At 35.7% G+C, this 14,696-nt stretch overlaps 1 protein-coding gene across 1 annotated transcript in view; it reads left to right on the forward strand.

Moving 5' to 3' along the window:
* LOC150093941 (cell adhesion molecule Dscam1-like) overlaps positions 1 to 14,696 on the forward strand; it is a 1,598,688-nt gene that overhangs the window by 1,077,570 nt on the left and 506,422 nt on the right. Inside the window, exon 22 of the mRNA XM_090412925.1 lies at positions 1,744 to 1,898. Within this exon, the coding sequence (XP_090269051.1) occupies positions 1,744 to 1,898 (155 nt within the window). The remainder of the gene's footprint in view (positions 1 to 1,743; positions 1,899 to 14,696) is intronic.

Below are 14,696 nucleotides of genomic sequence, written 5' to 3' on the forward strand. Positions count from 1 at the left end.
GAATTTAGGGGACACATAGCCAAAATTGTAAGTACAACACAAAGACTTCTGGGAATGATGCAGAGGACACTGACGTGTAGAAGTAGGGAGATTCTTGTTCCGTTATATAAGGCTTTGATTAGGCCACACATGGACTATTGTGCCCAGATTTGGTCACCTGGTTTTCAGAAGGATGAAGAGATGTTAGAAAGGGTCCAAAGGTAGTTTTTCTGACCTCTGAGGTAGTTTTTCTGACCTCTGGAATGTCAAGTATAAGGAAAGATTGGGAACATGTAATTTGCAGAGTCTGGTGGACTGGAGGTAGAGGGGAGACGTGATAGAGACCTTACAAGTTGGTAAGAGGTTGTTATAGGATAAATGCTGGAGAAGTTCTACAGAAAATAGTGGGAGATCGGGGAAGAACCAGAGGTCATCCCTGGAAACTGTATAAAGAGAGTAGGTTTTTTTTGTGCAGAGTTGTAAATGATTGGAATGTCTTGCCTGAGAGTGCGGTGTCTGCAAGGAGTTTGAATGTGTTCAAGGCATGGTATGATGAGCTGTGTGTGTGATAAAAGGACCTCCCAGATGAGTCTTTGACTCCATGAGGTCTTGGGATAATAATAATGATAATGGCTTAAGTGACGATGATATTATTGGATATCGATTAACTTTAGATATCGTCGAAGATCCAAAAATTGATTGTGAAGCAGAAGAAAAACCTGTCCCCCTCACTACAAATATAATTCAAGAAGGTCTTAAACTGTGCAATAAATTGGAAAATCATTTTCTTGTTAATGACACAAATTTTGAATGATCCTTTAATTCCAATGTTTGCTTTAGAACTGTATGTATGTCTGAATATTGCATGCTGTATAAAAAATTAGTAAAATCATCATCATTGCAAAGTTTAATCACTGATTACATCGTCAGAAGAAAAATTCTGCACAGAACGAGGGTGAAGTTAATTCTGTTTGTGAAGAACCATTGCCTTTGCCATACAGATCTGTTGCAGTGACTATCTCTTCTGGTGATGAAAGTGATTTTGCACTAGTTTGCAAATGTTGCCAAATATTGTCTAATAGCGACGATAATTCTGATGAAAAAATGTAAAAAAAAAAAAAATTGTTACTTTTCAATAAAATTAAATGAATAAAGCTTTAAAACAAACTTAGGCATTCTTATTTTCCTGAATTTTTATAAACTTTTTATGCAAAGTTAGGTTTATTTGAATTCATTGCTTCGGTTTTATGGTGGTTTAGAAAATTATGGAACGTATCCCTAATTGTTCAACGTAAGTTAGGTCTAAAAAGGTCTACTTTAGGTCTGTGCCTGCAAGTAAGTTAGGTCTTTTTTGTGCGGTTTTCTGTGGAACGTTTCTACCGCATAAAAAGAGACCCGACTGTATATATAATTGGAATGTTTGCATTTTGTCATATTTCTCATTAATCAGTGCTACTACTACTAAGATTTTTTTAGTTATTTATGTAATTGTCTCATGAAGATGCTGAATAGAATTATTTGTTGGAATAGAGTAAACTTCAGAAAACTTCCCTTCTTCATTTTCTTTTTTGTTTCTCTCTCACTCTCTCTCTCTCTCTCTCTCTCTCCACTTTAATGCTGTATTTGCATATATAGATTGTAGAATTTTGTCCAGCTGCTCTATCTCTTTCTCTATTTCTTCTTTTGTTTTACTTCTTCCCTTCCTATTTTACCCATTAAGTCATCTACAGATATAACTTAAGTGATGAAAATATTTGACTTCAGAGGAGAACCTTTGCCCAAGTTAAACAGAATGGAGGTCTCTTCAAGTGGTGCTCTGGTTATGAAAAAATTGCAAACAACAGACTCAGGAAATTATTCATGTCATGTCCAAAATAGGCATGGAGCAGATGAAGTAACATATGTATTAACTGTTAGAGGTAAGAAATAGCCATTTTCAAAAAGTTGTAGTCAATTAAAATATGTAAAAAATCTGAAAAAAAATTTTTGATTTAAAATATAATTCATCATACTATTAATCATATTTATTTTATCATACTATAAGCATACTATTTAATCATTTATATACTATTTAATCATATAATTCATCATATCTATTTAACTTCATTTTATCAAATCACTATTATATATCAAACATGAATGGTTTAGTTAGCCATTTGTTCCAAAAAGCAAAGTTCTCACCTAAGTTAATAATTTCCTATCTTTGAAGTATATAAGATTGCTTGAAGCAATAAACTACAATATTATTGAATACTGGAGTTTATTGAAGATTGTAGAATGGCTATGTGTGAAAGCAGAATCTGCCAAAAAGAAAGGAGTGTGAGAAGTCCTGATTCTGTATTCATCTAAAATGAGCTAGAAGCAGTGATACACACATATACATAGTGTTCTCTCAATTATTTGGCCTTCAATTAACCAACTCTTGAATGTGTTAATGTGTCAGCGAACTTCTGTTACTGCACCATGTAATTGCACCTTCAGTTATCTATTAGGCAAATTTCTTTCCTACTGTGATTGAATAATTGAGGGATGGTGATGATAAAGTACATCATCATCAGATTCCTGATATATACCCTCAAGGGGGTGTACAGGATATGCAGGGCCGGATTTAGACTTGCTGAGGCCCTAAGCTATACAAAACCCAGAGGCCCCCTACTGTTTTAAATTACATCAGCTGGTCTCAGAAAAAGTTAAAATATATATGCCTTTTTAATATATGAAAATATATTGTCTTTTAATTTTTATTAAAAAAATAATAACATATGCGTTTACAAAATCACAGAAATAATTATATAATTAAAGGGTTTTAAAAATGACATATAAGGCTCATAGAACAGAAAGTTTTAAATTCGCACCTAGTGTCAGACAGTCTTTTTAGCATTCTGGTATCTGAGTCTGTTTTCAAGAAAGATAACATCACAGGCCACCTCTCTGTAGAAAATGAAAATAAAGTGTATATTTCTTGAACAACAGCAAAAAATTTTACTGCATCTAAACAGCAATCTACAGCAGCATGCCCAACAAGATTTAGTGAGTGACCGGCACACGGAATATATATAGCATGCTTGTTTAACTCAAGGATTTTTTGTTGCATTCCCTTGTATATGCCAGCCATATTCGCTGCATTATCATATGACTGTTCTCGGCATTTGCTGAAATCAACTTTGCAGTCCCTACTTAGATAATCCACCACCATACCTGCTATACATTCACCACTGTGATTTTCCAACTCTAGGAAAGTCAGAAAACGTTCAACAGGTAAACCATCACCAGGTGATACATACCTTACTGTAACAGTTAGTTGATCCACATGGGAAAGTCTGGCGTAGAGTCCACAGACAAACTGAAGTAACCTGCCTTTCTCAGATTTTCTTTCTTTTCCAAAATTGATTTTCTTACTTTATTAGACATAAGCAGGATCAATTCATCACATACTGTCTTTGATAAATATGAAGGAGACCCAGATCCTCTGTTTCCATGTTGTTTTATGTGATTCAAAAGAATGGATCAAACTTAGCTGTCAATTCTAACAAACCAAGGTAGTTGCCATTATTTTGCGATTCAAAAGTTTCATTGTCTCCCCTAAAAGCCAGACAACGTTCTGCTAATGTGCATATCACTGCAACAACATGCTCACGCACGTTCCTCCAATAAAGCTGTTCTTCTTTTATTTGTTTTGCTAGTCCCGAGTCTAAGGTTTGACCACGCTTTCTTGTCAAGTATGTAAGCAAAGCTTTTCTATGATCTTCAGAGTGTTCACGACTATGAATTGCAATGGGATTTTGCAGAAAATCCCATTGCAATTCATCAGAAGCTAGTGCTGCAGTTGATGTTGAAAACAGTTTGCAGACAAAGCAATAAATACAAACCTATTGTTGGTGAGTACACAAGCCATTCCCGATCGTATACTTCACCATTAACCTTCCTATTCTGAAAAAGACCTTTTGAACAATATCTAACCTGATTTTTGAATGAATGCTTAGTTTTCAAATGGACCGTTCCAGTGCTGACACTCTGATGGACCTTTTAAGATCCAGTATGAAAGTTCATCTTGTGTGAGGACACCCCATTGATCGATATCACTGAGTTTTGTGAATTTTTTTTTGTTTCAACTGTAGATGTCGGTTCTCCAACAGCAGCAACGCTCACACTGGGATCAGTTACAATATTTCCATCAGCTGAGATTCCAGACTCTATGATCTCAGAGACAATAGGTTGTTGTTTTGGAATTGGCTGCTCTCCCTGGGTCTGTGGATCATCTTTCGTTGCTGCAGTGAAATATATATCAAGTTTTGTTGCTTTTTTTGTATTCATCTTCAAACTGCTGCTTTCTTTTTCTTTTCTGGTATCCGCTTACAAATGTTCGCTTCATTGTATGGTTGGAAATGGAATAGCAGAAGTAAATGCTAGAAAATAAAATATTACAAACATTTTCTAAATAATGATTTTAAAAAATAAATTAAAAATTATTTAGGTATTAAAGATAAAAATTTTAATTAATATGTTTTTGAGAGGGAAAACTTCTTTTGTTATATTTTGTATATTTAAAATTATTTAGAAATTATCATCGTGATATGTCTGACTTCATTTGAGTGATTTTTCTATGAATATTTTTTTTTATCAATTTTTATATTTTTTTATTTTTTTATTTGAGACTCCCGGCAGATTGCGAGGCCCTAAGCCGTAGCTTTTTTAGTTCATACGTAAATCCGGCACTGTGGATATGATAGTACTACATGAAAAATTACATCATTACTAACTTCCTATCTACAATTTTCCTCCAGATCAGTCTGTTACCTGTCAAGACTCCAATATTATCAGATCTTATATTTCTATCTATAAGGGGGACTGGAAAGTAATCAATTTTTTGAACTACATTTTTAATATAAATTTTATTAAAGAACAAATTAACATTATTCAATTCTATAATCGGCATCGTTAATTATAACCTTATTCCAACGATCTACTAAGTTTAAAATTCCTTTTTTGAAAAACGTTTTTCTTTGGAGGCAAAAAATGATATCAAACACCTTTGGACATCATCCTGCGAACAGAAGGTTTTATTTCTTATGCTGTGTTCTAAGGACCCGAATAAGTGATAGTCACTAGGGGTGATATCCGGTGAATATGGAGGATGTGGTAGAAGTTCTCATCCTAACTGCCTAATTTTTTCTTGAGTCATTCTTGCAGAATGTGGTTTTGCATTATCTTGCTGCAAAATTACTCCTTTTCGATTGACAAGCGCAGGACGTTTCATTAACAATGCTTGATGTAGTCGCTCTAATTGTTCACAGTAGATGGAACTCATGGAACAAGGTAAGACCATCACAGCAGCCATCTAGGCTGCTGTGATGGTCTTACCTTGTTCCATGAGTTCGTAATGAATAATTCCATGAATATCCCACCAAACGCACAACAGAACCTTTTGTGGATGAAGTCCATCTTTAGGTGTTGGAATTGGAGTTGATTTAAGCCACTGTTTTTTGCATTTATTATTCTTATACAGCACTAATTTTTCATCACCAGAACTCGTTCCAAAAAGGGGTCAACAATGAATTGCCAATTGCCCGTCTCTGTGCTTTATTGTTTTCTGACAGTTCATGCGGTACCCATACACCCTGTTTAAGAACTTTACCACTCTTATGCAAGTGCTCTTGGACAGTTGACCATGATGAATTAAGTTTCTCTGATAATTCTTGTATGGTTTGTTTTGAATCTGATTCAACGAGAGTCTTAAGAGCATCGCCATCTAGAGTAAGAGGTCTTCCAGATCGAAGACGATCAGAGAGATCAAAATTTCTTTCTGCAAATCTCCTAAACCATCGCTGACATTTGTTAACCTTCAATACGTCTCCATAAGTTGAGCAAATGATTTTGGTAGCCTCGGTAGCATTCTTTCCTTGGTGAAACAAAAACAGCATACAATGACGTAAATGGTGCTCTTCAACTTTAAAGTCTGCCATATTAAAAAAAATAATCTACAATTAAAAAAAACAGATTTTTTCAATAGAAAGTAATGCTAACGTTAAAATAAAAATCAAATTTAATAATTTATGTGTTATTTAAGAAAAAACAATCGGCTAAAAATTACCTATTAAAAATAATTAATTACTCTCCGGTCCCCCTTATACTAAGGCACTTTTTTACCATATCAATTCACCTATATCTTGATCTTCCTCCTGCCAACCTAGCAGAGAACACTTGTTTTGGTAATCTTTCCTCTCCCATTCTGTTTAACTGACCATACCACCAGAGATTAGCTCTGCTAACGCATTCCTGGATGCTGACAATGTCAAGTTCTTTCCTAATTTCCTTGTTTTTAATATGATATTGCCATTGATGCCATCTGTTCGTGCCCCTAATCTTTCTCAGGACTCTCATATCTGCAGTCTCTAGTCTTTGGTCAAGTGTTTTACTTCTGACCCAGCTCTCAGATCCATAAGTTAAAATTGGCTTGTATACCATCTTGTATACAGCTAATTTGGTAAATAATACTTAACAAAAAAACACTCTTTGACATCTTGAAAGACACTAGAGGTGAAAATGAGCATTAATTAGGTCATTTCTTATCATCCTTCAATTATCTTTCTAGATAGAATAAAGATCCACATATAATCTGCTAAAAAAAACTGAATATTCTGTCATGTTGTACCATCATTTTCTATTTTAGTTTAAGCCAATAAGAATACAATTTGGTCAGCTAAATCCTAAATTGCCAGCCCATCCTCGTTTGTTCAGTATCCAGTATGAACCCTGTTAGGTATCCAGATACCTAACAGGGTGCACCACGAGAAGGTGAGGATTGGACATTAGGTCAGAAGCCCTGGTCGGTTCTCTGCATTCTTTTAAAAGCTATGTGGAGGCCTCCTCTCAGTTACACAGTTTTGACCTTAAGCACCCCTTTGTCAGCTCTTTGCTTTATGCAGACGATGTTATACTTCTAAATAAATCTGCTATAGGTCTGCAAGGTTCCCTGACTAAATTGAATAACTGTTGTAATAGATATGGTATGAAGGTCAGCAATAACAAGACAAAGATAATGAAAATAGGCAGAAGCATTGAAAATGTCAAATGCGTTGTGAATGGAGAACCTGTGGAACAAGTAAAACATTTCATCTACTTAGGCACGAATTTTAGTGAAGATGGTAAATTAAATATGGAAATAGACAACAGAATCAACAAAGCTGGTATGGTAGGAAGTCAATTGAATAAATTCATATGGAATAAGAGAGAAATTAGTCAGAACACTAAATTAGCTGTATACAAGACAGTGTTCAAACCAGTTTTAACTTATGGATCAAAGAGCTGGATCAAAAGTAAAACACTTGACCAAAGACTAGAGACTGCAGATATGAGAGTCCTGAGAAAGATTAGGGGCATGAACAGATGGCATCAATGGCAATATCATATTAAAAATGAGGATATTAGGAAAGAACTAGACATTGTCAGCATACAGGAATGCATTAGCAGAGCTAATCACAGGTGGTATGGTCACTTAAATAGAATGGACGAGGAAAGATTAGCGAAACAAATGTTCTCTGCCAGATTGGCAGGAAAAACGACCCAGAGGACGACCAAGATATAGGTGGAGTGATACAGTAAAAAGTGCCTTAGATGATAGAAATATAAGATCTGATAATGTTAGAGTTTTGACAAGTAACAGACTGATTCGAAGGAAAATTGTAGATAGGAAGTTAGTAATGATGTAAATTATTCATGTAGTACTATCATATCCTGAACACCCCTTGAGGGTACATGGCAGGAATTTGATGATGATGAAAAACTGAATATTTATGGTAATAAAATAACTTTTTGAAGAAAATAGATTATGGTTTGCTAATTCTGTTTAGTAGCATTCATGGATGTACATGCAGAATTAAGTGGGTGATTAATCAATAATGCTTCCTATTTATGCACGTGGATAGGCTTATGTGTTTGTCAGACATTTTTGTAATAGATTTCACGATTTGATATGAACACAGATGGATAAGAAAATAACTATTTATTAACTTGAAAGCTAATATTTCCTGGTATTATATCCAGCATCTTCAGAGCACACAACACTAAGTTTGTTACAAATGCAAAACAACCACATAGAGTGTGGAGTTTTTTTAATAAAATTTAGACCTGAAAATGGGCTATAGATATTCTTCTTGAGATAGCAAACATAGAACATATGATCTTTAATGCTTAATTACTGTAAAAATTGGAAAATTAAAGCACTAAGAGTTATTAATATTATTATTACATTACTTTTCGATGGAGTCCAAGGACCCATGCAGCCCACTATCTATGCTGCTTTATCCACCATTCATCTATTCTACACAGTCTACTATCCACATTACACCATGTACTTCCCTATAATGTTCAGATCATCATCACAATATGAAAGTGTAGGCCAAACTACAGCAATCTAGATCTTGGTCTGGTCTTTCACAACGAAGATGTTTGGATAGATTAAAGATATTACTGACACTGTTAGAATTGAGAGAGAGAGAGAATTGATAGTTTTAGTAGGTATGAATGATCTGAAAGGTGTTTCAGTAACATAGCCATAGCCTTCTTGTACTCAAGTACAGAAAGACAGAATATGAAAGTGTTATGGAAAGAAGTAAAAAAGAAGAGAGTAAAGATGTCAACCGTTGCCATAATATGTTGAGAGTGAATAAGAATATGATAAGAGTGAACTGAAAAGAAGGGCCATGATTGCAAGTTAGTTAATGCATAGGTTGTGTAGGAGTAATGGAATGCTGTTAATATATATATATATATATATATTGAGTGACTTTGATGGATAAAAGAACTTATGTATGAAAGATGATTCCACCAGAATGGACTTGGATTTAGATGTTTACAGAAAGGGTTGTTCAGTAAGGGAATCAAAATGCAGAACTCGGAAACTAGAACTATTATATATGGTGGTGGGGAGGATTAGAAGTGAGCATATGTGCATGAATGAAACATATGCCCACTCTAACAACAGTGGGAAGGAGTGATGACAAGAGGCCATCCCTGGAAGTTACAAAAGGAAACTGTGAGCAAGAGGGTGAGGAGTGGTTTCTTTGCATGGAGGGTGGTTGAACCATGGAATGCAAAGAAACCACTTACATGTTCAGTAAGGGAATCAAAATGCAGAACTCGGAAACTAGAACTATTATATATGGTGGTGGGGAGGATTAGAAGTGAGCATATGTGCATGAATGAAACATATGCCCACTCTAACAACAGTGGGAAGGAGTGATGACAAGAGGCCATCCCTGGAAGTTACAAAAGGAAACTGTGAGCAAGAGGGTGAGGAGTGGTTTCTTTGCATGGAGGGTGGTTGAACCATGGAATGCATTGCCTAATGGAGTTGTGAGAGCGAGAACAATCAATGAGTTTAAGGAGTGGTATGATAGACTTTGTGTTTCTTAGGGGGGACCTCCCCTCAATGAGTCTTGATAGACTTTGTGTTTCTTAGGAAGGACCTCCCACGATGAGTCTTTTGACTCCATGGAGGCCTGAATAATAATAATATCACCTCTTTTCCACCCATCCACTAAACTCTGTATTTACATTCCCCTTTAACATCCCTCCATAGCCAACATTCCAGAGCCCTGGTATTGTCTTAGTCACGTCCCTGGACTCTCTCCAATGGCTTCACATCACAATGAAAACCAGGTGACCAAATCTGAGCACAGTAGTCAAAGTGTGGTCTGACTAGTGCTTTATACAGTGGCACAACCACCCCCTTATCCCTGCATATTAGTATACTTCTTATCATACAGGAATAAGGGAGTGTGCAATTTTTGCAACACCTGCAATATGCCCTCTAAACATCAGTCTATTGTCAACCATCACTCCCAGATCTCGAATCTCATCTACAGTACAGCAAATCAATATATTAAACAGCCTTATATTTCTACACTGTAAAATGCAACACCTTACCTTTCACTTTTTTAATATTAAAACGATAACCCCACTCCTTTGTCCAAGCCAAAAGTCTATTCAAATCTTTCTGAAGGGAATCAACAACAGTAGTGCTACTTGTAAGTCTTCCCAACGTAAAGAAACCATCTAAATTGCCAGCCTGGCTGGCCAAGTGGTTAGCGTATCCGCTCTCCAGCCAAAAGGCTGCGGGTTCGAATCTGCCGTGGGTATGGATGTTTGTGTTGTTTGTGGAAATACTAGCGGCGGTGGTTGGCAGTAGATGGCGTTGGTGTAGTTGCGGTCAGTTGGTGGATTGAGTGGTTGAGACAGAGTTGTGGAGCAGTTGCCCTCCCTCGATGAGTCTTTGGACTCCCTGGAGGTGTCAAATAATAATAATAATAAGAAGAAAATTTTGTGGGCCTGTCTTGGGCTTGAACTAGGACTCTCTCACACCCAAAGCAAGAATCATACAGGCTGCTCACTATGTATGCAACTATGTATGCTTGCTACGTATACTCTGTGTGTGTGTGTGTGTGTGTGTGTGTGTATAGCCTTGGTGAGTAAGATGACTTGTAGGCATAGTGGGACCTGGCTTTTGGAAGCATATATACTAACTGGTATTGAGTGTAAAGAGTACAATATTTTTAGAAAGGATAGAGAAGCGAAGCAAACAGAGGAAGGGATATGTGCTGCTAATGATATTAGATGATTTGAGTTCAGTTAGAGTAGAAAGCTATGATTGCAAATTAGTAACATTTGTCCATGTAGCAGTGTGGTTGAAGCTATCTAGTGTGAGGTGGAGGGTGTTGTTACAGAGCTAGAGGTCAGTAGCTGGTGATGATGAAATGTATTGCAAAATAAACTTGATAAGTACTGGATAAGTAATTATCATGGATAAATTTAATTATATGAACATTGATTAAGTTGTGGTGAAATTACACATGAAGAATGAAGCTGTTGTGAACTGTTGGACATATGATTATAGTGTCTGGGGGGGGGGGGGGGGGCTTAAGCAGGTAACTATTCTTTCCACAGTGACAATGATCATTCTGTACATACATGGGAAGTGGCTTTGTATATTAATGTTTCATTCTGAAAAGTTTACATGCTGAACTACAAAGCAGGAAATTATGGCCTACTGAAGATAATACTAGGTTGTTGAAAGTTTATTTTTCACTTGGTTAGATTATAATAAATTTAGTTTAATCCTTTATCAAGTGTGAACAAACAAAGTTTGTGCCTGAAAATATCATCAGGACTGGGGTAAGGTAGTACAACACCGGGCAACTCGTAGCAAAGGTGGACCAAGCTAACATCACTCCTATCTCAGTATCTCCCATAATGCAAAACACATCTCCTTGCGGATATGTCTAATGTTATGCATTAAGGGAAGGGCCACTACCCAGACTAGTTTCAACCATTATTGAGGTCTCTTCAGTGAGAGCCAGGCCCAGAAGTGGAGATACCAGGCAAAAGCATTAGCGAGGTCATCTTTACCTATAGGAGTTGCCAAAAGGTGTGCCATCTTTTTATTAAAGTATTAAAGATATTTTCAGGCACAAACTTTGTTTGCTCACACTTGGATAAAGAATTAAACTAAATTTATTATAATACTAGGTTCACTCCCATAGTATTGGTTGCTAGATAGGAAGGATATTAGCAGTGCATGGGAAGCATTAAAAAAAAAATGCTTGAATGATGCACTATCAGAAGGTGCCCCTAGACTTTAAAGATTAAATAGGGTACAAGTAATGAATGTGCACTCTTATTAAACAATAGACTCTTAATAATAATAATACTGAATTCTAAACAGTCAGAGTCAGTCACTATAGAGTCAGAAATATTATGAAAACAAAACTTAATGGATTAAACACAATTAGAGCAACGAACCACTTGAGCTATACTAGTGATCCAATACACAGCTGGCCTAATAGATTGGACAAAAAAAACCCTGGAGAAATTGGACCGGAAAACAAGAAAATTAATGACTATGCATCATGCATTACATCCACGAATGATGTTAATTGGCTGTATTTACTAAAAAAGAATAGGTGGACAGACTCTGCTGCAAGGACAGACACTGTGGAAGAAGAAGAAGAAGAAGAAATTAGTTTAAAAATTATATCGACAATAGCACTAAACAAATGCTTCAGGCCATTTCACAAGAAGGCCTTCAGAAAGTAATAGATAATAAATCCAATTACAAAAAGATATAACAAAATAACCAATATGTGCACTGGAAAAATAAATCTTTGCATGGCCAATTTCTTTGAAATACTGAGAAAAAAATTGAGTTGACCAAGACATGAAAATGGCTACAATATGGATATATTAAAGAAGAAACAAAAGCATTTATTCTAGCCACTCAAGAACAGGCATTACAAACTAATGCAATCAAAGCGAAAATTTTAAACATTGATAATAACAGCAACTGCAGATTATACAGTCAGAAAGATGAGACTATACAACATCTAAGTGCCTGCAACAAGATAGTCCAAAATGATTATAAATACTATCATGATCAAGTGGCCAAAATAATTCACTGGCATGTATGCAAAAAATATGGATTTCCTACTTCTGATGACAGCATAAAACAGAGACAGTATTGGAAAACGAAATAGCAAAAATTCTCTATAACTAAAAGAAAAGACAAAAATTCTCTGGGACTTTAGAAAATAAATTGATCAGCATTTGGAACCACAATAGACCTGACATCACAATTATTGAATATCGACAAGTATGGATTATTATTATTATTACATGACACCTCCAGGGAGTCCAAGGACTCATCGTGGGAGGACACTAGTCTAATTGGCTAAATACATCTCACTCTCTCCACCACTACTTAATTATCCATCTATGACACTACTACCATCAACACCATCTATCGCCCATCATTACCAACAACAGTATTTTTTGTCTGTAAATTGCGTGTGTTCTGAAGGCTGATTTGTGTGTACACAGGATGAAAAAAAAACCCCGTTACTACCGTATGAGATCGGCTAACTCACCTTCAGCTGAAAAAGCCCATATAAGGATTCCCCTCATCACGATGAGAATTGAACCCAGGTCTTTTCTAATCAAAGGCGCAATGTTCCACTATTCTTCCAATTGCACTACGACAGCTATTATTATTGACATCGCAATACCTACTGATAACAACATCATTAACAAAGAATTGGAAAAATCACTAAATATCGACATCTGCCAATCGAAGCTGGCTGGCTGTGGCTTAATCGCACCAAAATCATCCCAATAGTTATCTGTGCACTTGGTGCAATTTCAAATAAGCTGTCCAACTATTTACAAGAATTAAACATCAATGAATTGACCATCAGTTCTACAAAAAACAGCACTACTCGGAATAGTCATATTTTACTGTGCTACCTAACAGACTGTTCTTAGATTCTTGAATAGAATCTGAAATGTTCTGTATCACCAGTCAAATGTTGTTTGAATATCTTGTTTTGTTTTGACTCTGTATAAAATGTGTGAATAAAATAATAATAATATGTATTAATAATTAATTTTTTTAAAAATGTACATTTGAATTTTTAAAATTTTTAATAATAACTGGAACAAGAAACACTTTACTTTTTTATATAATATACATTCCACAATAGAAAAAAAAATATTATAATAAAGAGAAGAGAAAAATAAGAAAAGAAAAGATATCTTTCTTGTAACCAAAGAGATACTGCAGTTCTGGATCACTTTCAGGTACATGAAGTTCACATTGTCTTCTCCAGTCCAGCAGAGGGTTCTGCTATTCACTGAATTGAACTAGAGTCCCTCATTTGCTCTGATGGAGTATTCAAAAGAAAGTCTATATTTAGTTACTTGTGTAAGTTACACATGATGTGTTGGATGGATGTAATGACTGTTTACTTCTTTTGTGTTGAAGTATAAACCTGTAGATAATGGTTTCAGGATTAATTATAGAATTAATGTTGAAGAGGTTTTTTCATAAAATGGTGGGAGATGGGGGAGAACAAGAGGTCATCCATGGAAGCTATATAAGGAGAATGTGAGGAAGGGAGTGAGAAGCAGGATTTTTTGCATGGTATCTGCAGGTAATTTGAACCTATTTAAGGCACAATATGATGAGCTGTGTGTATGACAAAGGGAATGCCTGTGATGAGTCTTTGACTCCATGAGGGTCTTGGAATAATAATGTTGGTCTTAGTGAAAATGTAAAGGAAGCTACACATGTGGAGTAGAAGTTGTGAAGCATTGTCATAGGTATGTGGAACCTAACCTAATAGCTTTTTTTTTCTTCTTTTTTTTGCAGGACAGGCCAGGTTATGTGTTCTAAGGTGTATTGAGAGAGGTATTGCAGAAGAAACATTTTTCCAATTCCCTTAGTCAGAAATTCTGTTCTGGAATGTAGTTTGCCACAACTTCCACTGTATGTCTATATCTGATCTAGGACACTTTTTTCATGTAGGAAAGATCCCATTGTAAGTTGTGTGGCATGCGTAGGTATGCTGGTGTTGATATAGACAAATATATATACTAACATGAGGAGGTGAGGATGAATACTCTGACATGAGAAGGTGGCATATTTTCTTGAAGCTGCCCCTTAAAAGTAATTGAGAGGCCTCAGAAGATACAAAGCAGAAAGTAGATTCGTGACAGTTCTCATTAGTAATCTGGATTCCGTGGAGCATATCCCAAAAACAATACAAGAATATATATACGTGCAAATATGATAGCATGTCCATATTCTTGTATTGTATTTGGTATTTGCAGCAGCAAACTTTGAAGGTTTCCACTTCAAGTCCTTAGCTTGGCTGTGCTTCTTACTC

This window comes from Typopeltis vanoorti, chromosome 23, assembly GCF_054136105.1.
Source record: "Typopeltis vanoorti isolate ZY-2024b chromosome 23, IOZ_Tvanoo_1.0, whole genome shotgun sequence".
Classification (NCBI taxonomy): Eukaryota; Metazoa; Arthropoda; class Arachnida; order Uropygi; family Thelyphonidae; genus Typopeltis; species Typopeltis vanoorti.